This window comes from Myxocyprinus asiaticus, chromosome 3 (assembly GCF_019703515.2).
Source record: "Myxocyprinus asiaticus isolate MX2 ecotype Aquarium Trade chromosome 3, UBuf_Myxa_2, whole genome shotgun sequence".
In the NCBI taxonomy this organism is placed as follows: Eukaryota; Metazoa; Chordata; class Actinopteri; order Cypriniformes; family Catostomidae; genus Myxocyprinus; species Myxocyprinus asiaticus.
Genome location: NC_059346.1, coordinates 14,280,528 through 14,305,693, shown reverse-complemented (window position 1 = coordinate 14,305,693; position 25,166 = coordinate 14,280,528). Strand labels below are relative to the sequence as shown.

The 25,166-nt window shown below is 36.1% G+C and overlaps 1 protein-coding gene across 1 annotated transcript; it reads right to left on the bottom strand.

Annotated features, from left to right (window-relative positions):
* Window positions 1-388: 388 nt before the first annotated feature.
* LOC127418508 (ubiquitin-protein ligase E3B-like) lies at window positions 389-16,734 on the bottom strand. The gene is made up of 27 exons (XM_051659101.1): window positions 16,460-16,734; window positions 15,997-16,101; window positions 15,597-15,771; window positions 13,898-14,015; window positions 13,747-13,806; window positions 13,545-13,649; window positions 13,316-13,412; window positions 13,137-13,222; window positions 12,922-13,004; window positions 12,694-12,799; window positions 11,854-11,974; window positions 11,071-11,248; window positions 10,784-10,953; window positions 10,389-10,556; window positions 9,924-10,095; window positions 9,655-9,773; window positions 8,587-8,701; window positions 8,358-8,457; window positions 8,048-8,167; window positions 7,725-7,901; window positions 7,331-7,579; window positions 5,105-5,170; window positions 4,943-5,001; window positions 3,876-4,058; window positions 3,472-3,583; window positions 3,290-3,382; window positions 389-3,194 (listed from the first exon to the last, which is right to left on the bottom strand). The coding sequence occupies exons 3-27, from the start codon at window positions 15,755-15,757 to the stop codon at window positions 3,003-3,005; spliced, it is 3,210 nt and encodes a 1,069-aa protein (XP_051515061.1). The 5' UTR covers window positions 15,758-15,771; window positions 15,997-16,101; window positions 16,460-16,734; the 3' UTR covers window positions 389-3,002.
* Window positions 16,735-25,166: the final 8,432 nt, after the last annotated feature.

The window sequence follows — 25,166 nt, the reverse complement described above, 5'->3', positions numbered from 1 at the left end:
CATAAAAGTAATCCACACGACTCCAGTGGTTAAATCCATGTCTTCAGAAGTGATATGATAGATGTGGGTGAGAAACAGATCAATATTGCAGTCTTTTTTTTTTTTTACTATAAATTCTCCTCTCTGCCCAGAAGGTGGTGATATGCACAGAGAATCCAAATCGCCAAAAACTAAAGAAGAATGTTAAAGTGGAGATTTATTGTTAAAAAAAAAAAAAAAGACTTGAATATTGATCTGTTTCTCACCCACACCTTTCATATCACTTCTGAAGATATGGATTGAACCACTGGAGTCATATGGATTACTTTTATGCTGCCTTTATGAGCTTTTTGGACCTTCAAAGTTCTGGTCACCATTCACTTGCATTGTATGGACCTACAGAGCAGAGATATTTTCTAAAAACCTTTGTGTTCAGCAAAAGAAAGATAGTCATACACATCTGGGATGGCATGAAGGTGTGTAAATGGTGAGAGAATTTTCATTTTTGGGTGAACTATCCCTTTATGCACCTTTCAAAGGGAAATATAATGTTCATTTCAGTTTATTTACATACAAAACTTAGCTATAGGATACAGTCTATAAGCCCTTGTGCAATATGGAGGGACAAATTAAATTAATAACTTAATATTTTGAGCAATGCATAACAAAAAATGTTACATGAGATTAAAGCCACAGTTTTTCCATACAGATCTATAAAGGTCTCTATGCATTATAGAGTATTCTAATGCCTTAATTTATGAAAACAAATGTGGAGACAACTGGGGAAATACAGACAGATAATGTTTGTGGGAGCATTGTATAATATTGCATATACCACATACAAAAGGGAGAGGGTTTGCATACAATAAACATTTTGAAATAACTACTGCAGTTTACTTAGCCTTTAAGAGACCTGGGTTAAAAAATAGTATTCTCATTAGTGTAATGTGAAAAAAAAAAAAAAAAAAAAAAAAAAAAAAATCAACACAATTCTTTTTTTTTTTTTTTTTTATAAACTTAAAAATACAAATACTACCATGATTAACAATTTAAGTTTTACTTTACCATTTAAATACTATATATATTTTTTTTAGGCATTACAGTAATGAGAATGGCATTTTTGCCCTTCATTACAGTAATTGAGTATTTGCCGGGGAAATGTGCTTAATTGTCATGGAAATAATATCACAATACAAAAAATATTTTCTAAAATAGGCTTAATTTTCTTTATTCTGAATGAGGTGAAAAATGTCTCAGATAGGTTTTGGACAGGTTTTGTGAGATTCAACCTGGTAGATCTCTTTGACACACACACAAATAATAAGAAAAAAAGAAAGAAAAAAAAAGACATATGTGTGCTGAGATATACACATGGAGCAAAAGAATGAGAAAGATGCGCATAAGTTGCATTCTTATTCTGTAATACTAAATCAATAACAGGACCACATGTTTGAATCATCCAGTGACATCATGCAAGGGAGATATCCTAATTTTTTGTCCACATGGAATAACATTTCATGAGACTCCATTGAGCCCACTGAAACAGAACTTCCAAGGTAGTCATTCCAACACTCACTCTATTAGAAAAAGTTCCCACAAGAGGTGGTTTGAAAGTTAGTCATCTTCACTGTATGGCTTAATTCCAGTAGTACACACCTAAAAGATGGGCAGAGAGTTACTGGGAGATGACAGAAAGAGCAGATGATAATGAACTTAACTTTGTAATTACCTTAAAGCTGGATTAAAACCGTTTCAGTGGTTTAGTCTGTGTCCCGCCACTATTTTACCCTTCTTTTCTTAAATAATAAAAAGACTAAGACCAAGACATGGCAATTAACTTAAGGAATAGATAAATGCTTTGAGCACCTATATTAGTATTTTATGAAGTCAGCATTTGGGGATGAAATTAAAATTGTTCTGCTTTTGTTCTTGTACAGAATACTGAAAAATAATGACTTTTGATGAGCAGCAAATGTCACCAAACCACTGGGCGGCACTGGCTGCATGCATTAGCACGTAACAGTCTGATGACGAGGTCTGTTGCGAGAAGATGTAGTGTATTCAATGAGAAAGAGAAAGTTCAAAGAAGATGATGAACAGTGCTGGGAACATTCTATCCTCAAGTCTCAAGTCCATTACTAGTTCAGCAATATACACTATGGGTTTAAATGCATTTGCTGAGTAGGCATAGCCTACCTTTGTGTCTTGAGTTGCATGGCTTGCATTGCATTAGTATTGCTTTCTTGTTCCCTTCCCAGGGGAGTGAGACATGCAGACCTGAGAGACAATTTAATGTTTCTGCAGATCTTACACTGTACATCCACAGCTGAGTCCACTGAGGTTTCAAAGTTTTCTTGAACGAGTGGACACCAATAAACATCCGTTTTGAAGCCATTTTGGATTCACACATGGAGTTGGGTTTTTTCAGTCTCCATGAGAGAGGTTTCTTTGATAAAGGTGTCAGGAGCCTGACTTGACAACATTACATTGAGCTGGTTTAAAACTGATTGTATAAGGCGTTTGGACCTCTTTTGGCTTTAAATACTGAGAAGAACGTATTTTATTATGACACTAAATACAGGGATCTTCAAATGGTTCAAAACGTAAAAATCAGAGACTAAGATGTGACTGTATGCATATATGTTCTTTGTAAGTAAACGTCAGTACACTTGAATATACTTCTGTGGTAGAAATCCTCAAAGTGTCAGTCTCTAAGTGTGTGACAGAGTACGTTCAGCGCATTTCCAGTATATTAGTAAGTTGATTACATCATTTGCTTGCCAAGACAGAGTATACTTTTTTGATAGAACAGTTCTTAAGTGCCCTTATTGAAGGTCTCAATTCCTATGGAGCAAGAATTTAATCACTGTAACTTCAGTTGTTGTGTCTCCAACATGGGACCGAATCTTCAATATTTGTGCGGCCATTTCAGAACTTTAACCGTTACGCTGCCACCACTCCTGTATGTAACATTTTCTGTGTGTATATATGGTATGAACCACAACACAAGGGTATATTATCAGTTACGAAAGCTCAAAGCCTGTATTCATGCTGATTGCGTAGCGGAGTTTGTCTCTTAGGATGCTCTTCTTGCTGTAGTTGGGCAGCTTGAGTAGGTTGAAGCAAGTAGAGGACGTTGGGAGACGACCACCTGGCTCCTTCTTGCGAATGGTGAAAAAGCCACGCAGAACACTGCCTAAAGTGTCGCCCGTATCCTACAGCAACAATCAAGCACAGACAAGCAAGTTGAAGCCATGAGATCATTGAGAACAAAGTTTGGATCTTCTAAGAATGAAAGCTGATGTCTAACCTGATCATCTGACACTTCCACACAGCGGATGGAGAAAGGGGGTTTGAGGTAGGCGAAACCGAGCAGAGGAGGTCTTGAACAGCTGGTGACAAACTGCAGAAGAAAACAGACCCTTTATAAACTTCGATAAACCCATAAATAATCCTAATAAAGGCTTCACTGTAAGATGTGATGAGTATTACCTTCAGGAACATGGCTCTCTCCTCAGGGGTGAAGTCACTGGAGAGGATGTCCCACAGCCAAAGGATGACTCTGTGGCTACTGTGGAAACCTCCGTAGTATACAGTGTGCTTCCTGGCAGACACAGGAAATTAAATGCATCAGTAACAATAACCCTTCCATGACAGTTCCATAAAATACATATCATGATCTACAAATCTACACCCACATTCATCCTATCTCTATTACAAGAATATGCAACATAAGTGTTATGAAATATCGAACATGACAAATTTCTCATTGGGAAACAATAAAGTGTCTGTCCACCTATCTGCCTGCAAATCCTTGTGTCTGTCTTTTGGTCTATCTTAGAATCTTTGTGGTCCAAACCAAAATTCTATATCAATCTTATAAAATAATCACTCACTTGAGATCGTCAAGGTCTATCTCAGCATTGTCTCCAGAGATGAGTCTCTGGACCTCAGGGGTGGAAAACATGTGCAGCCACTCTGGGTTAATGATGCTGCGGAAACCCCTAATGAAGGCGGCGGTCTGCTCCTTGATCTGGGTGTGCATGCGGAAGTGAGCCATCAAGTGGATGTAGCTGATCCTGGAGGGGGTGGAGAGGGCAGAGATTTAAGGCTCTAAAATACTTCTTTGTTCTTCGTTAAGGGGTAAAAATAATTTCTAAACAGCTGAGCAACATTATTCTATTTGCAAACATTCAGACACCTGCCACACCAATGTGAGAGGCCTATAGAGGAGAATTTAAGATGAGGACGCTACATGAAAACCTTAAAAATGTGTTATCAATGACTTCATGCCTCATTCTATAGTAGAATTCACATGAGGTCAGTAAAAGAAGCTATTTTAACCACTCGATGATGATTTATAGTAATATATGGGCATTCATGTTTAATACTGACTGAACAATGAACACAAAGTAGTAGATGGAGTTTCAGGTCACACCTACCAATGACTGTAAGGTGTTTAGCAGCCAGTTAGAAGTTTTTCTAAAAGTTCGCCCAGGAAAGCTGTTACAAACCACTGAAATTAATGCAAAAACCCCTTCTTTTTGGCCAGATTTTGTTATAAATGAAGTCATACCCATTAATTCTTCGATTTTGTATGAAGTATATCGGGGTCTTTAGCTGGAATAACAGCTAGCATAAAACTAACCAGGACATTTTTTGATCCTAATGATTAAAAACAAAGGAATTCTTGAATTACACTCTTCTGTTTTACCTAATTATTTAAGCTTGCATATTTGAGTGAATCTAATTGTAAGAAAACAAAAGCAGTCCTCACAGATCTGCCTGTGGGTTCCAATTCCTCTTCCCTGTTTCAGAATTTTTTTTTTTTTTAAACACTGCTTCCTCTTCGAATGTGCTCTTTTATCATGACATTTATTTGTATTGTATTGAATGACAATAGGAGGCAATTTTGGCATGAAAATTTGGTTTACACATGATTGGAGAAGAAGAATGGACTCACTTGTTTTCATTAGTGACAGACATGGTCTTTCCTCCAGGAGTAAGCTCATGACAGACTAACTGTGAAGAGAGAAAGTGAGAGGAGCAAGCATATGAGAGAGTGAGGGAAACTGTATGTCATTAGATCAATGAAATTGGATTTAGATAATAAAATGACATTTACCTGCCCCATCACCTCCTCATCATATGATAATGTCAGACCGAGGTCACTAACATCCCCATCGTAACGCTGAAACATCAATCAACACACAGTCATGGACAATACTATATTTGCACTACGAAACAACACTTAACAAATGCAATGAAAGCATCAACTATTTTATCATCTGCCAGACAAAAATTGCAAGTCTGATCAATTTGCACATAGTATAAGCAAACCTCTTCTCAACATGGCAGATGATTTGAGGTATCAAAAATCTCTGTAGCACAAACGGAGCAGGACGAATTATGTGCATACTTTTAATACTTTTTTTTGCACCAAATCTCTCCTACATTTGGGCAATATTTATAGTGATGCTTGCCTTGTGAAGCACCACCAATTATTATAGATAAACCCAGATCTAGGACCAACTTAATTGAATCATCTTGTTAGAACACATAATTTGCTAATATGCTGGAATTTTCACACTGTTCTAAACAAGCTTTTTTGCCATAAAGACTGCACATCTGTTGTGTAGATTTCAACATCACTTCATTGAGTGTAAAGCACTGCTTATCACAGACAGGGAGGGACAAGTCAATGCCAGTAAGTGGCACAACTACTGAGTGTATTAACTGAAGATTATAACAGCCAAGTTTAGACAGGAACACTGGTTGTAACAGGCCCCATCAACTAAATATTGTAAATTCAAGAACCATTTTCATTACTGAGTCTATGAAACACAGCAGTTTTGAAACTCCACCAGGTATATTGAACTTTTTACACATGCACATGCTCTGATGTACAATCGCATACTTAACACTTTAAGGTCTTAAGTTGTTTTTAAAGATGTCCTGTTTCAGTAACTCACAAAAAAATAACAAAAAAAAAAACAAAAAAAACACAAAACAAAAACAAAAAAACTTGAGCCAAAAATAAACTACCACTTATTTTTCTGATTTGACATTTTGTTTACAGTATAAGGTAGCTCCAAAAAAACACCAGTAACAAAGTAAAATTTTGTGTTGAAACAACAAAGCAATCAAAGGTTATAGCATTACAAAAATAATTGATCCTAGTGTCCAAAAACATCTCCAAGAGTCTAAAAACCTCTCCAAACAAATAAAGCAATAATTGTACATAAGAACTAAATTACACATGCAAATACAACAGTAACTAATGGTATGCTCTCTCTCTCTCCAAAGCATGCAGGCATGAGTAACAAGATCAACATTCTGTGCCATTTGAGCCATCATTGAGGCTGTGTCATGTACTTGGCGCCATCTCCTTGTGGCCAAATGTAATTAGAGTGAACAATCCTCTCTGCCCATATTTGGACTACTTCCACCTCTGGTTGCAGCGATCTTAGCGAATCCTAATACGATTGGTTTACTGTTCCATGACGCTAGACAACGTACTATATAATTTCCGATGAAGTCATCTGATCCAGGGAAGCTAACGTTTTTTTTAGCCAGATAGCCAGATGCCGTTTGCACATTGTGCTTCATGTGGATTATCTAATGATCTATGCATTCAATTATGCTGTATGTGGGCTTGTTTTAATAGGAATCCCCTCCTTTAAGTAATATTATGTGACGTTGTTTGTATTACGTGAAGTTATAAGCGAAAACGCGGCTTTAAGCAACACCTGTTTACATGTAACATGTATGTCAAAGACATGTACTTAGCTATTACTCACTATATTTTTGTATGAGAGTAAAACAAATAAGCTGGTTGTATTCTACTCTTTGAGCACTTTCCAACAACATATGGCACATGGCTATTTGATCAGTTAGATGTTTTTACCGATTACAATAACATGTGCAGTGCAGAAATCTTAATACATTATCAAAAAAGGAACACTTCTGATTTGTCTGCAAATTTCAAAGCACTTGTTCAGTTTTGGTCATAATGCCTACATGCACTGTAAAGTACAGCTTCTAAACTTTAAAACGATACCCTCTTTGTGTTGGTCAAGACTGCATTTTTAAATGTTTTTTTCCTCATCAGAACGAGCTTAAAGGGTTAAGCAAGCATGGAAATCAGTAAGGTCTGCAGTACTCAGAAACCATACCTAGAAGGAACATGAAGATATATAACCGAAAAGCATCCATGCCTCATTGGAGAGCTCAATATGGAATCAAATGTTACACTGGGCATGGCCTTGGCTAAACAATCAGAGAGATGATAGGATAGTTCAGATCTATTGAAGTTAATAATTGTGGTATTAAATTCCCATTTGGCACCAACCTTGATGGAGGTGAGGTTCTTGTAGAACTCAGAGTCAAGAGAGGGCAGCTCGTCTATAGAGCTGTAAAAGGTGCTGTGATGATGACCCAGGACCTGACTGAGGAAAAAGGAGGCGAACGGCACATCCACTACGATGCCTTCATACATCGCTTTTCCTAGCATCTTTCCAACAAACTCATAGAGCTGCAGGTGATTCTCATGGATGCTTGAGGTTGGGGAAGGGTATAATCTCTCATTCCCACTGGTGGTCTGAAACAGAGAAAGAAAAAAATAGAGAAGGTAAAAGTTCAAGTTTATTGGTCTAACAAGGAATTTGTTTAGGTGAACTGCTCCCAGAATTAAATGCATTATAACTACTGTATGACCCTTTCGACTAAGAGAAAATGGCGTATACCTTAAAGAGGTTCAGTGCTGGGTTGAAAACCTTCTTGATAATCTCCTCTAAGAACTCTTTAAATACACCATCCTGGTCAATTCCAGCCTCATCCACCCCTAAATCATTCACAAACTTCACTCGGATCACTCCCTTAATGGAGTTTACAGGCAGACGTCGCAGTTGATCATAACCATCCTACAGGGAGTGAGGAACAGAGACATTTACCAAGTTAAATGCCATTGCAATAATCTTAACAGGTGGCTTTATACACTGCATGCAGTCATTACTATCCTCTGGAATATTTACTGTGTCAGTATTGGATTTTATGAAGCAGCCATTACCTCCAACATCCGTGATCGACGAATGGTTATGTGAGTTACATGGGGAGAGGCGGAACTTGTCTCCACCAATCCTAAAGTCTCTTTCTCTTTTGTAACAATGTTCCGGAACAGCAGTACCCTCTGTGACAAGAGAAAGCATCACACCCAATGCATATCAACAAAGACAGATTCATTAATGTAAAGGATTGATATAAACAATGGAGACTGAATCTTTTGGGCACTTTGGTTAAGATGATCTACTGAAGAACCTGGGTTAAATTAAGTATCTTGTCTTGTGTGAAATAAATGCCCTCATCTGAGTTTAACTCACGTTTTTGTGTGGGATGACATGAGGAATGTACTGAAGTAGCAGCTGTGCTCTCCTTTTGCCTTTCTCCAGCTCTTGGAACAACAGACTGGGCTTCAGGTCTCTGTATAAGACACACAGGCAAATGTTTTGAGACATTATGTTCTTTGGGATTACCTTAACCGAGACTCTACAGCAAAAACAAGAGTTTCATTTTGAATGTTTGTCTCAGTGATATCTGAGGCTGACACACTTGCGGAGCCAGAGATCGTCAGGAGTGAATCTCCTACGACAATCCCGCTCATACAGAACCATCAGCCAGCCGTGAACACTGTGGAACAGATCCAACTTCTCCCCTTTGGCATTCTCTGCAAATTAATGACCACATAAAAAAAAAAAAGAAAAAAAAAAAAAGGTACATTAAGCACATATACATATTATCTAACTGCATATTGTGCAACTACTACAAATGACTGTAGATAAACAACTGTTCCAAGCATTACCATAGTCTCTCTATGTAAATGTTTAAAAGAATAGCTCACCCAAAAATGAAAATTCTCTCATCATTTACCTCATGCCATCCCAGATGTGTATGAATGTATTTCTTCTGCAGAACACAAATTAAGATTTTTAGAAGAATATTTCAGCTCTGTAGGTCCATACAATGCAAGTGAATGGTGACCAGAACTTTGAACTTTTCAGAAGCTCCAAAAAAAACATAAAGGCAGCATAAAAGTAATTCATACCACTCCAGTGGTTAAATCTTTGTCTTTAGAAGCGAAATAAGTTTGGGTGTCAACAGACCGAAATATAACTCCTTTTTCACTGTACATCTTGCCATTGCAGACTCTAGATACAATAATGATTTCAAGCTTGATTACACTTCCTACTGCTTAACGCTTGCCCTGAGCACTAGATGGTGTTAGGGAGTGTAATCGAGCATGAAATCATGATCGCCAAGGAGACTGCTGATGTCAAGATTTATTGTGAAAAACTAGATATATTTTGGTCTGGTCACACACAAAACCAACTGAATCACTTTAGAAGACATGGATTAAACCACTAGAGTAATATGAATTACTTATATGCTGCGTTTGTGCTTTTTGGAGCTCCAAGGTTTTGCTCCCTATTCACTTGCATTGTATGGACCTACAGAGCTGAGATATTCTTCTAAAAGTCTTTGTTTGTGTTCAGCAGAAGAAAAAAAGTCATACACATCTGGGATGGCATGAGGGCAAGTAAATGATGAAAGAATTTTAATTTTTGGATGAACTATTCCTTTAAGCATTCATTGGGTATGGGCTAACAAAAGTTTGTTCACCTAAAATACCATCCCAGACCATTTTGTATACAAATGTGTTGAGAAACGAGGAGATGGTGACAAGCTCTTCCATTTTAAAAGAAATCTGTTCCTCATAGACCTCAATGTCATCAAGAATCCTGTAAGAAATAAAAAATGAAACACACATATTCACTGATATCAAAGACAGGTGCAAGCGTATATGTATTAGCTCAATTATACATGTCTCATAAGGAAGGAGGTTGACATTATACTGTGTGACTTATGTACAGTGTTTAGACAACACTTACGTGATGAGATGTCTGGAGCAGTCACAGAAGAGCATGAGCATGGCCAAGAGCTGTTTGGACTCCTCAGTGTCATTATTGAGACACTCCAGGAAGAGTCTGAGCCCACCCTGAGGGCCAAGCTCACAGATAAACGCCCATAGCTTAGGCAACAGCTCATCAAGATACGTCAGTCCTGGAAACAGAGTTTAATTATGAAATCATAAATTATTTTAGGAAATACAATACTTAAAACTAGTTTTGGCCACTTTTATTGAAAGGCACAATACAGGGAAGACAGGAATGATGGGGATAACTGGGGGAAACTGGAACAGAAACGCAAAGTGTCAAGAGTACTACTAAGCCACAGATGAACCAAAATACAATATACTAAGAGATAAAAAGTTAATTAAGTATTCACCTGCCTAAATGAGCATTCATAGATATGTGAAAATCCATTTATATTGATTTAATTTTAAAAGCATTTACCTGTGAGGATCTGGAGGCGGATCTGTGTGAGTGTGGTGAGGGCCGTCTGATACAGCACACAAATACTGCACACCTTCTGGACCTCAGCCGAGTCAACCCGCTTCCCCCCGATCGGTTTCAGGATGTTCCGCACAGAAGCAGACTTCTGGAATGCCCGCTTGAAGAGATCTAATCACACAGACAGTTTAAAGGGATAGTTCACCCAAAAATGGAAAATCTGTTCTCTGTACTCACCCTCATGTCACTAACAATGACTAAATGACTACAGAATTTTTTAACCCAGGAGGTTAACCACAAAGGCGTCCATGTGTAAAGATATACCAAACTGTCTTATGGGCCCAATAATAAGAAAACTATTGCACTTGCAAGAATGTAATAGAGTGAAAAAGTCTCACTTTTGACAGGCAGGTTATTCTGTAGTGTAGATGGCTGAGGAGGGGGCATTGGGATGGGTTCTTGAGTCTCAAGCTTTTTGCAGAGAACATCACAGAAGAGAGTGCAGATCACAGGTACTCCCCACAGACACTGTAACTGCTTCGTTACCAACGGCATAGACTCATTAAGCCTGGAGAGACAGCGAGAGAGAGAGACAAAGAGAGAGAGAGAGACAGCAATGAATACCACAAGATACAAATACAGGCAGTGTCACCTGCTGTATTTTGTCAACATTAGATAAACATACCCATAATCAACAGTCTGTGAGAACCAGCCCAACACTGGGTGCCAGTGTGTGAGGTTGGATTTCTTCTGAGAAACATATCTCTGACAGTATGACAACATATCTGTCAGATCCTTGACAAAGTGACTGGCTTCCAGCTCTAGAACTTTTACATTAAAGTATCCCAGCTGAATAAGGTTACCTGGAAACAAAACAAAAGATTGATTATGAGATAAGTGATCTAGGAGTCACAACCAAAACAATCTATGAAAAAGATTCCAACAGTTCAAATATATGCTAAGAAATTATTCTTAGAGGAAAAGTTCACCCAAAAATGAAACTTCTCTCATTGTATACTCATCCTCATGCCATTCCAGATGCACATAAACACAGCATAAAAGTAATCCATATGACTCCAGTGTTTTTATCCATGTCTTCAGAAGCGATCCAGTGAGTTTTGGGTGAGAACAGACCAAAATGCAACTCTTTTCCACCCTTTTCATTATAAATCTTGACAACAGAAGTCTCCTTGGAGATCATGATTTAAAGCTCAATTACAAATCCTGATAGTGCCTAGAGACTGCAACGGAGATGTACAGTGAAAAAGGAGTTACATTTTGGTCTGTTCTCACCCAAATTCGATTGGATCGCTTCAGAAGACGTTGATTAAACCACTGGAGTCATGTGGACTACTTTTATGCTGCATTTATGTCCTTTAAGATCTTTTCACCATTGCTCTTCAAATCTAATACATACTTTGTTTTACTTTTACATTGAGGTTTTTGTTAATAAAGCACACATGCTTACCCAATAAACAGAGAGTGTGGCTTCCCTCTAGGCAGACACAAATATCCAAACACTGCTCCTCTCGGCTCAGAAATAAGACAAACTTGCGAAAGAGGTCATGAGTCTGGATAGTGACCATACACTGCACAAAGCAAACATTAAGATAGGTAAATCCCTTTCTTTTGTTGCATGTCAGAGAACACTGTTTTTAAAAGTCAAAACAGCATTCAAAACCCAATTTTCTTCAATAATTTAACATTTCGATTGAAACAGAATATTGCATGAAACAAAATGGTCAAGATTTAAAAAGGCTGTATTACAATGTATCTGCATCATGCTCAAAAACACTAAATTTCATGTTGATTTTAAGATTTGCTTGCAAGTGTGTGATTTTGTTATACTTTATTTTTCTCCCCTTTCCTCCACAATTTGGAATGCCCAATGCACTCTAGGTCCTCGTGGTGGCGTAGTGACTTGCCTCAATTCAGCTGGCGGAGGACAAATCCCAGTTGCCTCCGCATTTGAGACCATCAATCCGCACATCTTATCACGTGGCTTGTTGAGCGGGTTACCGTGGAGACTTCATGCTATTCTCTGCGGCATCCACACACAACTCGCCACACACCCCACCGAGAGCGAGAACCACATTATAGCGACCACAAGGAGGTTACCCCATGTGACTCTACCCTCCCTAGCAACTGGGCCAATATGGTTGCTTAGGAGACCTGGCTGGAGTCACTCAGCACACCCTGGATTTGATCACATGACCCCGGGAGTGGTGGTCAGCGTCTTTACTCGATGAGCTACCCAGGCCCCTATTTTGTTATACTTGTAAATCGTGTGGGTTTTTTATTTTCTTACATCTGGAGTGAGTGTGTTAAGGTGGGAGATAAATGCTGGAACAGACATGATGTGGAGAAGGAAAGACCTCAGCAGGTTGTCTGAGAAATGTGCAGCAATAACAGGCCTGTAGCACACAAGGACCACAAAGATAATCAATATTATCTGCCACTTCATAGAAATGAGCCACTGATGTAATCATATCACAAGATGTCTTAGAGAGTAAACACGGTTCCCATAGAAACCTACCTGAGTGACAGAGTAAAAATGGCTGTGAGGGTTCCTTTGGAAAGGGAGGGTCTGGATCTTGCCAGTCCATTGGTAAGCAGAATCTGCAAACAACAAAGACGGTGTTATAGAACATTTTGAAGTTCAAGCTCTAAGATCAGGTTAGATTGGTTTAAAATGTATTCAAATTAATCACTGACAGGTAGTGACAAGATTCTGGTTTGAATTAGCAATACCTGAAGTACAGAGTAGAAGCCCTTCTGATTGAGATGTCCCATGATGTTCTCACATATTCTGTTTAATGCAGGCTTGAGGGCCTCTCCTTAAAAAAAATAAATATAGGAAATTCAACTAGGGTTTTATGTATTTTAGACTGTAAATCATCTCATCAGCACTGATTATATGTGACCCAAACCTTTGCCTCGGATGATTTTCCATGTCGATGTGTCTGTGAAGGTTATCAGCATTGTCAGGTACAGAGTCACCAATTTATTATCTTGTAGTATGTCAGGCTGCAGACAGAGACAGAAAACAGGAAATAAGCATTAATTCAGACTCAAAATTGAAGAGATATGCCAGTACAGAACTTTTATGAGCGGATAACAAACGGATCATGAAGCACTAAAATTATTACAAGGAAATACCTTAAGTTTTTTCAGAAATTCACAGGAGACACAGAGCACATCTTTGATCTGTTTGAGCCAGGGGATGGTGAGGTCTTTTGAAAGGGCAAGGGAAACATACCATACCTAGAAAAACAAAATTCTGTCACAACAATGCAACATCTAAAGTAGCATACAGTAAGAGACCCTAAGAATGTCAAACACTGCTTGGTTAACGACTTACTTTAGGTTCATTCTCAAATTCCATGCTACTTATTATGATTCTACACAGCTTCTCAAACCTCTGTGTAGAAAAAAACAACAGCTTCATTAATTTGAACAATTTTCAAAGTAATGAGTGCAAATATTGTTTTTATACAACATGTAATGCTCACCAACTTATCATCCTTGCAAAATATAAATAACAACTTCCTTGCAATTTTGAAGATGGATAGTGCATTCCTTTTTGTTGAACCTGCATCACTCACTGCAAAGAAGTCATCAACCTCTTTCCTAAAACAGAGTTAATAATGTCAATATAAGCCACTATGCTGAAAATAAGTTCTCAGTCAACAATTGTAAATGGCACTAAATAAATGATGTCAGATACACATTAAACTTAAGAAAAATATTTACAAATGGCTTACTTAAAGGGGTCATGGAATGGAGAATACATTTTTCCTTGATATTTAGACATATAAGAGGTAACTGTATAATAAAAACATACTGTAAATTTCAGAACTCAAAACTTCCTCCCCAGTCTAAAAAGAGCATTTATAGCTGCCACCCTGCTGAAACGTCTTGTTTTGAAATCTCTGTGTTAATGACGTCACAACACATTGCTCATTTGTATTTACATATCCCTCAACATGCGTCATCGCACCCTTGGGCGGGGCCACTGGCACGCAGTTCAAGTCCAGATGACAGGCCTTGTGTAACACCAAAGGGGACCCATCTGGATTGTTTTGTATATAAACATGAACTACACAGACTCTTTGACTGCTGCCATGTATCTCACCGCTTTTAAAAGACGCGGTGTCAAGTTACAACTCTGAAAGGGAGAAGCAATTATCTCTCACTCAGCTGCTGCCTCTTGTTTATTTGTGCACAATGCAACACGGACGCATTCTGCACACTTGGGTGTTTTTTCAGCCCTCATTTTATGTATTTATTTATTTTTATTATGATGTATTGGCTGCCAATATGTATCAGCCAATTATTGACCAAATTAAAACCATCAGCATATTGGTAATAAGCATGAAAACTCAGATATGAAAAAAACAATGGTTTATTTAGAATGAATTAGTAACACACTTTGTAAAAACTCTGAATTCAAATGCACAATCCAAAAATAATAATAGCCACAATATCTAAAAGGGTTGGCACTCCTAAGAACATGTAATATTACATTTTTATTCTGTCTCATTCCCACGTTAATGCAGAAAAAACCTATAGGCTACATGATGATGGAAACCATTCAAAATGCTTTGAAACCAGCAGACTTTGACTTCTGAGATATCGGTATGACATCCAATAATGCTGCATGATTTATTGAATTAAGATTGAAATTGAAATATCGCTTTGTGCGATTACTAAACCTTAAAATGCTACGTTTTAAACTGCAATAATAGAAGTGCAAAAATGTTTTAGAATGACAAAATAAGTCTTTTTAATATCTTTCAATAGGTTATCATATTTAGTCATTTTTTCTACCTTTTTGTCTTGTATTTATCTTTCACTGTGGCTCTCTTTACGTCATGTGTTCAACATATCAAATGTTCAATAGAAATGATTCATTGTTACAACAGTGGGAAGCTTTTGTACCTCTTTGTACATTTTTAAGCATTCCATATGTCAAACAGTGATCTGATGACAAAATTAGGCAAGTTGCAAAATATCTGTATCAATATCGGCCTATCGGTTTGTTAAAATCAGTATCGGTCAAAAATGTTCATATCGGTGCATCCCTAATTTTTATTTTTATTTTATTTCTTCAGCTAACACAGTCAGAAAAGACCTATGGTATTTCAGGCACATTTCTCATGGTGGCATAACTGTCTATACCACAGCAAAGAAAAATGGTTCATCCCTAACCTGATTTCTCTTTGCAGCCTACAACGACAGAGGAATCTTCTGATCAGAGCCTGGATTTGGGTGGCCGCTCTCTCTTTCTCTTTATGGTCTTTCCTTTCCTCCCGTGCCAGCCTGGCCTTATCCAGGAACTGGGATTTAGAAATTTGTGTAGCGGTGAACATGTTTCCACTCCAAACTGAGGGTTAAACATTAGTGTTATGACCAGGAACAAATGATTTCTTCCTTACAAGGCAACGTGCAGATCACTACTACATAACCATCATCACTGAGAGCAAATATGAAGTCAGAAGTTAGGTATGCAATACAGAAATAAATGTTAGTTTCAAACCACTGCAAATTTGGCAACAAAAAAACAAAAACAAGCAAATAAAATCTTAAGCAATAACAAACTGACTATTACCTAAATCCCTAATGTGGTGACTGAGATGCCTGTTTCCACAGGTCACATGAATGCTATCGCAAATTTACACGTGTTAACCTTTTTTCCCTGGAGGTCCATTGGATTCTGCAGAACAACAAAATATGTCGTTAACTGAAGCAACAGATCACCAAGCAGAGAGAAAATCTTTTCTTAACTGACAGTAGAATCATTGTGATTGCACCAGAATATAAGCAATCTAAATAGACAACATTGTCAGTTAACGTCAGATTTACATTAGTAGAATTTTAAATAAAAAAACACTATGCAGCCACTAACGGAATAAACTCTACCACAGTGACAATAACAATCATTCTAGCTAACCTGTTAGCAACTACTGACATATCTGCAACATTCAGCGAGCTGGAAACACTGTCACGGGATAAACGGGTTACAGGCGAATGGTAAAGAAAGTATTTAGTGCTTTGACAAAGGTTTGACTTACCTGAGCGTTTGAGAACAAATTAAAAACAGACGTAAAATATAGAGAGAATCAGACACCGCAGCATTATCCATTACCGGTGTAACCTCTTAATCCCTCCGGCGGAACATTTCTGCTGCAACAATCTGCGTTTCCATAAGAAAGGTAAGTGTCGTATTATTTAATTCGCAAAGTATATTAATATTAAAAAACCTAATTAAATTTAACCATGGTTATGTAGCGAGAGGGTTAAGGAAAGCAGGGAGACTGGGTTTTCTTTTTTAAAAAGCGGAACTATTTGTGATATATCTGTATCAGTAAAACCAAAGTCTTTCTAGCAAGTCAGTCCACTGGCGGCTGTTTTTGGAACGCTAATTATCAAAAACGGTTGGTTAAGATTGCGATCAAAGACCTTTTTCTAATCAGCAGTAAAATCTGACAACACTGGAATCATAAATTGTGCATCTTAATCTAAGATTACACTAATAAAACGCTATTTCCCGGCTTGTATAGCAACTCGCGTTCTCGAGTTGATTGACAGATGATGTCTGTATCTAAAAGGTCTGCCTCTGCTAAATATTCTCTGGTAAAACATGCTTTAATCAAACTGGACAAAAGGGTACATACATAAATAATGAAAAGCTTTTACATTTCCAGGTGATTAAAAATATATATATTTTAAAAATCTAAATAAATAATAGAATTCTATTATTTGTTTTTAGTGACTATATAAGATTGATAGGTTGTTTCAAACAACGTATGGATAATTGACAAATGAGGCTGTCTGAGGTGATAAAATGAGAAATCTTTTAAATATCTAGTTTAAAACAAGTTCGTAGAAATGTAATGTTTGTGTCAAATTTAGTTTCTTAAACTTTAAAAAGCATTTATAGAATTTTCTAAAAAAACAAAAACAAAAGTACGAATTTATTATATTAACTTTAAAAATGTGATGTGGTGTAACCATCAATTAAACGGTATTAAAATACTTTTCTTTCACCTTGAATACATGAGAGTGAACCCAATTTAATCATTAATTTAAAAAACTTTTCAAACATATTTGTGAGGGTATTATTTTTGTGTTTTTGACAACAAAATGACAACCTAAATGTTGGTTACACCAAATGACTGATTTGTTATATTTTAATAATATTTTAAAACAAAATTGTTTCACTGATTAATTTAAAAATATTAATAATAATAATAATAAATTATTCTGCACTACTTATGCCAGCATTTCTTTTTTCAAGAATTTCAGCTTTTAATGAGAATTTGATTTTATTAGTAGTAGTATTTTTTTGTATCTGTATATAAAATATTCGAACAACATTATTGCGCTATTGAATATTTCTCTTTTTTTATCTGTTATATCTTTTTTTTATGTCACTATATTTATATATGTTTAAATGTATATGTTCGTGAAAGTGATTTACAGTATAATCGTAAATCTCGAATCTATCTTTTGTAGTCATTTTTGTATTACTTTAGTACATACATGGTTAATAAATGTTAATTTGGATTCATATGTTGTTTTTTCTGACTTTATGTGAACGAAAATACACAAATTTGCCCATTTTCTCGTCGGAAATAGGTACATTTCAAAATATCACTGTCCTGGTCACAAAATAAAAGTTTGTGGGAAATAATAGCCATTTTCTATACTTTTGAGGCATAAGCAATTAGGAAATAACACTTACTACCCAGGAACAAAAATTGTGTTACATAGTGTTATATATGCATAAAACACCTTTCATTCAACAGAATTTGTGCTTGGAGAGAATTACCTGTGCAGTTCCGTCCAAATTAAAGATGCAATGTGCAGGAACCTAACCTTTGGGACATGGGGTGCAGTCACACAAACCTTTTAAATACATGTGTTAAAGTTTAAATAAAGGTTAAAGAAAACTGCAGAAAGTTTTAGACCTCTCAGTTTAGTGCATTGTTATACACATATAAAGTTGTAGGGAAGAGGGAGGATGCAGTTGACTCTGACTAAAGAAAGAGGAGACAGGAGTATCTTTTCAAACTGTATTGACAGTAGCATAAATCATATGAAATATAATCATCAGTGCATTGCAAGGAGCACTAGAGACTGCAAACTACAGAAGATGAAAATGATGCAACCATGCATTTACTATTTGGAGAGCATGAGAACAAACACTTGACTGTAATAAAATAAAAAAAAATAAAAAAATGGTAATCTGCATTAATGAGAGCTAAAAAACTTAGTTACATCTCTATATTGGCATACATAGTTTCTATATACAATACACATTTAGGCAAAATAACTATGGATAGAATGCTTAGTAAGCTATTATAGTAAAATGAGTAAGGACTTTTTAAAATAGTCTCAGTAGTGATGCACTGAAATAAAAACTTCTAAATACATTTTTCCTAACAAAAACAAATAAATTAATAATAATAATCCAAAAAAAAAAAAAAAAAATGTACCAAATCTACTGGATATTTCTCCCTTTCCAGCATAATGAATGAGTGCTGGGTAACTGGTATCAGCCATGCTAAACCATGCCCCCAGCATATGATGATGAAGCACTCGTGTGTGTACAAACGGCATTTATTTGTGCACTAAATTACACATATTTCAGTTTATTTGTGTATTGTATTGTGACTCGTGAGTGAAGTATGTTTGCACATTCTTCTGGTTTGTCAATTGAGCGTGTGAGGTATTGTTGCGTGCATTTGTTGATGTATGTATGCGTTTGTAAATCTGTCACGTACTTGTGGATCCCCATGCTAATTATTAACCTGCTGAGCGCACATGTGAGAGGTTATGAGCTTATGTTTTCACTCAATACGTGTCTCATCAACTATAAACGCGAGCTCTTCGGCAAGACACCTGGAGCGTTTTAAAAATGGCGCGCTCAGCATGGAGCACATTTGTTACTCTGAGCACGAGATGGAGTTGTAGAGCACAGAACCGCTCTGAATACACTGTAATAATGCTTATACACAATACAGACAGGACAGAGAAGCGTGCATAGACTTTGAAGCAAACAGCTTGATTTATCTATTAATTTAATTCGTCGTAGAATTTTGCTTTTAAATAATCGCACTATGTCATATCGCAATTTTATTTAATTGTGCAGCCCTAATACATACATGTGTGTATGTGTTATATGACTATATACTGTATTAATTACCGTTAAGTACGCTACAGTAATAAGACAAAACATTAAAATGTCAATGCGCATGCGCATTAAAAATCCATTACGTCACTAAAATAGCATGGGATTAGATCCACTACATTTGACGTCATCGCGCTACAGTCTACAGCGAGGAGTACTCGGGTTCTTGGGAACACGATCATACCTTGTACTGCTTTTTTTGTTCAATCTCTCTATTGTCCAACTCAACTATTTTTTCACAGGGAAGATCCTGTTTGTTGGGTTTGATTGCCTTTAAGAGAAATATTGTATTTACAATCTAAGAGCCAATGTAATATTTTATTTGCCTTAACCATAGCGTGTTTAACATTTTTGGAGGTCTCCCTTTGTGTTAAAGTTAATTTCCAAATTTATTCACAATCACTGAAAGTTTAGGGGAAAATCTTCTAATATTTGTATTATTATTATTATCATTTTATTTGGTAATTTTTAATTTTCTATCTGCTGTGTAATGGATCACATGTTTACGTCCTTATCTGTCCTGTCTTTGAATGTTAGAGGAATACGCAGTGTGGTTAAAAAGGAAAGCAGTTTTGTTATTCTGTAAGAGAAGTGAAGCTGATCTGATTTTTCTTCAAGAAACACACTCGGGAGAAGCAGATGTTAACTTTAGGAAGACACAATGGGGAAATACAATTCACTGTAGTCATGGTAGTAATCATTCTGCAGGGGTCTCAATTGTTTTGCACAAGTTTAAAGGGGAGATTTAAAGGTGGTAGGATCTGATGATGGCAGATGGATCATTTCTGTTATTAAGCAAGATAACGCTTCCTTTATTGTATGTAATGTTTATGGTTTTAATTCTCGCTCTTCCAATAAGAAGGTGAAAGAATTACTTAGTAAATTTAGTGGTTATTATATTATTTTAGGTGGGGACTTTAATGAGTGCATGGATAATGCTCTGGGCAGATTCCCTCCTAGGTCGGGTCTTGTTGCTGTTAGAAATTCTTTAATTTTATCCTTGTGCTCTGATCTCTCTTTGACTGATGACTGGCATTTTTTTTTTTTCAATCCAGATGCCCAGGATTTTATTTGGTCTATCAAGAATTTGTCCCTCAAATCTAGAATTGACCTTTTTCTAATTTCTTCTTCGACTATTAATCTTGTTAAAGATGTTTCTCATTCTTTTACTCCTTTAACAGACCATAAATAGATTTTTATAAAATTGGGTGGTACGCAGCATAATTCCAAATTGAGGGGTTATTGGAAATGTAATAATATTTTATTGAAAGATAAAATATTTAACGTTAGTATAAACAGCTTTGTAAAATAATTATTTAAAGACTTAAATGATTGCTATAAAGATACTTGGGAATACTTTAAATACAAAACAAGAATCATTGCTATAAAGAGATGTAAAGAAATAAATGCTGCCAATCTGTCAATCTGATTCTGAACTGATTAATCGGGTGAATTTACTAGTTTCTAAAAAGAACATCTCAGAAAATGAGGAGCTAGAATTAAAGCGGATTCATTTACAAATTAATTAAACTTTTTTGGACTTGGCTAAGGGTGCTCTCATAAGGTCTTGAGCTAAATGGCTAGAGGAAGGGGAAAGGAACTCTAGCTATTTTTTTACATTTGAAAAAAGAAATGGCAAGAGGAAAGCTCTGACTGTTCTTAATATTGATGGAGTTAATTGTAAAGAGTCTAATCAGATTTCCAAGTTTATTGCCAAATTTTATGATGATCTTTACACTTCTAACTTTAATGGAGACAGCAGTAAAAAATGTATTGATAAAATCCAACATCATATCTCTTCTATTAATGAAGATTTCAAATCCCACAGTGATGCTGAGCTAACAGCTGACAAAATTAGGAAAGCACACTTTTCAATAAAAAAACGGAAATCTCCTGGCATCGATGGGTTCTTTTTAGAAATTTATATTCATTTTTGGGAACTTATTAAAATCCCCATACTTAACATGTTTAGAGAATGCATTAGTCAAGGTGAGATGACAGCAACAATAAAACAAGGGATTATTACTCTCATCCATAAACCTGGAAAAGATATTCTTTTAATTGACAACTGGCGCCCTATTACGCTCTTGACTATTGACTATAAAATTCTGGCTTCAGTGTATGCCAACAGGTTAAAAACTGATCTTGATTCTATTATTTCCGAAACGCAGTCAGGCTTCATAAAGGGTCGACATATTTCTAATAATATAAGGTTATTTATGGACTTGTTAGATTTCATTTTTAAAGACTCATTCTTTTTCTAGACTTCTGCAAGGCTTCTGACACCAGTGAACACAATTTTCTTTTGCAGTCTCTTAAATTGTTTGGTTTTGGTGAGTCCTTTATTGATATTATCGCTATGTTTTATAGAGGAATCAACAGCTCTGTTATTGTTAACTTTGATACCTCCCCAAGATTTGATATACAGCATAGTGTCAGGCAGGGCTGCCCAATTTCACCTTTTTTATTTTTTAACAGAGTTACTATCCCTAAGTATTATACAAGATTATATTTTGAAAGGTATCTCTATTTTTGGCAGGGAAATCAAACTTTCACAATTAGCCACAATTATTATTATGACACCACGTTGTTCTTACAGGACAGAAACCAATTGCCCAAGGCTTTAGATTTAGTCAATCAATTTTCTTCTGCTTCAGTTCTAAGACTGAACGTTAAACAATGTGAGATAATGTAACTTAATGACTTGGATCATGACTCTATAGGAAATATCCCAGTTAGATTTACTGTCAAATACTTGGGTATTTACATAACTAAAAACCCTATAGCAAGACAGCAATTTAATTTTTCTGACAAAATTAATAAATCTATAAACATCCTTAATATGTGTTTACAGAGGGACCTTTCCTTATTTGGTTCTTTTATCCAAGGCAGAAGGGCTATCTTATTTTGTGTACCCTGCCCTGTCTTTATTCGTTGATGACAAAGAAATTAATAGGACCTTCTTAGATTTCTTAAGTTAATAAAGGAGGTTCTTTCTAACAGCAGAGCGGTCGGAGGTCTTGATGTCATGGATTTTTCTGATATAATAATGGTTTGTAAAATTAATTGGCTCAAGAGATGTCTAGCTAACCCAAAATCTGTTTGGTCCTTCATCCCTAATTCCTTATTTTTATAAAGTTGGTGGCCTTTATTTCCTCCTAGGATGTAACTATTCACCTTATAAACTACCTATTGCTCTGTCCAGATTTCATCAGCAGTGCCTCCTAGCTTTGAAGCTCTGTTTTGTCCATGGTTTCTCGCCACACAAAACACGTCTATGGAACAACTCAGACATTACTGTCAGAAACAAATCTTGCTTTTTCACTAGGTGGTTCCAGAATAATATTAACAGTATTTTTTCAGTATTTCATGACTCTGGCAATTTGTTAACTTATGAACAATTTATGACTTACCATAAATTCCCAGTTCCCTTCAAAGAATTTAATACTTTAATTAGAGCAGTTCCATCAGGATTAACCCTCTTAATTAATAATCACCTTAATTTTTGTCCTGGGAATACGGACATATTGCAGTCTGCCTTGCTCTTGGAAGGAAATGATCTTTTAGATAAGAAGTGTACTAATAAACATGTCCAACAGATAATTCAGCAAAGAAAGAAAATTATACCAAGGGGAAAATTATTTTGGGCTTCTCACTTAGAAGACATAGATTGGCACAAGGCCTGGCTTTTACCTGGGAAATATTGTATCTCCAACAAGGTCAAAGAAATACATTTCAAAATTCTACACAAAATATGTCCTGTTAACTCTGACATCTCCAAATTCGTGAATATTGATAGTTTGTGTTCTTTTTGTAGAAATGTTGATGAGACATCTCCCCGTCTGTTTTTTGAGTGCCCGATAACTAAACAATTTTGGTCGGATCTGGGCCACACTTATTTTATCCTGCCGGTACTACATATTCTTTTAGCATGAAAGACATTATTTTTTACTATAATAATTCCATAAACAAACCGTTTGAATATATTGTCAATTTCATTATCCTGCAAGCCAGTTTTTTTTATTCATAAACAAAAGTTTGCAAGTTGCCCTCTTTCTTTTCCCCATTTTATTATTGAATTAAGATCTCTCTTAACATCCCTAAGTTTTGTTAAAAATAAAAACAAAACAAAGGTTTTTGGAAATATTATAAAGAATATTTTAAAGGTAACTAGAGAACTAAAGGTAACATCTATGTAACTAGATGCTTTCCTTTTATATACTGTACATTTATGTATGTATATTAATCATCTGTGTTTCTCTGTCTTGTCCTAAATTCCTTAAATCTGTTTGTTGTTATTGTTGTTGTTTTGTTTTTTGTTTTTTTTTGGTTGTTGTTTTTTTTTACAATTCTTATGTCCTTGCTTATGTTTGTTGAATATTCTCCTGTATCCTAATTTGGTTTAATAACTGTTTTATTTTTATGTATATCTGGTATTATTGATCCTGAAGTTGTAAAAAAAAAAAATGTTCTCATTATATATATATATATATATATATATATATATATATATATATATATATATATATTAACAGAGTTGGGAGGGTTACTTTTGAAATGTATTCCACTACAGATTCCAGAATACATGCTGTAAAATATAATTTGTAACGTGTTTCGTTAGATTACTCAAGGTCAGTAACGTATTCTAAATACTTTGGATTACTTCTTCAGCACTGGTAGATTTTTTCACTTGTTTTGACTATAAAAACTCTGCCAGTACAGTAAGACAAAATACACATGTTAAAAATACATTCTCTGAAAAACCTAAATATCTTAGGCAGTGTTGTTTCTAAAACAAGATAAATCAAATTGATCTTGTTTTAAGGATTTTTAGATATTTTTAAAGGAAAACAATACAAACATTATTATCAAGAATACGATTTTTGCCCTAATATCAAAGGTCTTACTAGAAAAAAGAAATTATGATCCAATGTGAAAAAAAGTTTTTTTCTTTTTCTCCCAATTTGGAATGGCCAATTCTCAATGTGCTTTTGAGTCCTTGTGGTCGCATAGTGACTCGCCTCAGTACAGGTGACAGAGGACGAATCCCAGTTGCCTCCGCATCTGAGACCGTCAACCCCGCGCATCTTATCACTGGCTTGTTGAGCGCGTTGCCACGGAGACATAGCGCGTGTGGAGGCTTCACGCCATCCACCACAGCAACTCACCTAGAACGAACCACATTATAGCAACCACGAGGAGGTTACCCCATGTGAATCTACCCTCCCTAGCAACCGGGCCAATTTGGTTGCTTAGGGGACCTGGCTGGAGTCACTCAGCATGCCCTGGGTTTCACTCCAGGGGTGGTAGCCAGCATCTTTTACCACTGAGCTACCCAGGCCCCATAAAACTTTTTCTTGATAAAAAAATAAGATCGTGCCTGGTAACATGTGCATGAAAAATGGCTAGAAATAGCATTTTAGCTTAGCGTAAAGCTGACAATTTACACAAGGTTTATTTCTATTTCTTGTGCTCCAAACTTACTTCAAACTTACTTCTCTGTCTGCTGGTATGAATGTAACACATAATAAAGTGTTTCACCGCTGTTCAAATGCACATTGGATCGCATCATTTATGTGGATAAA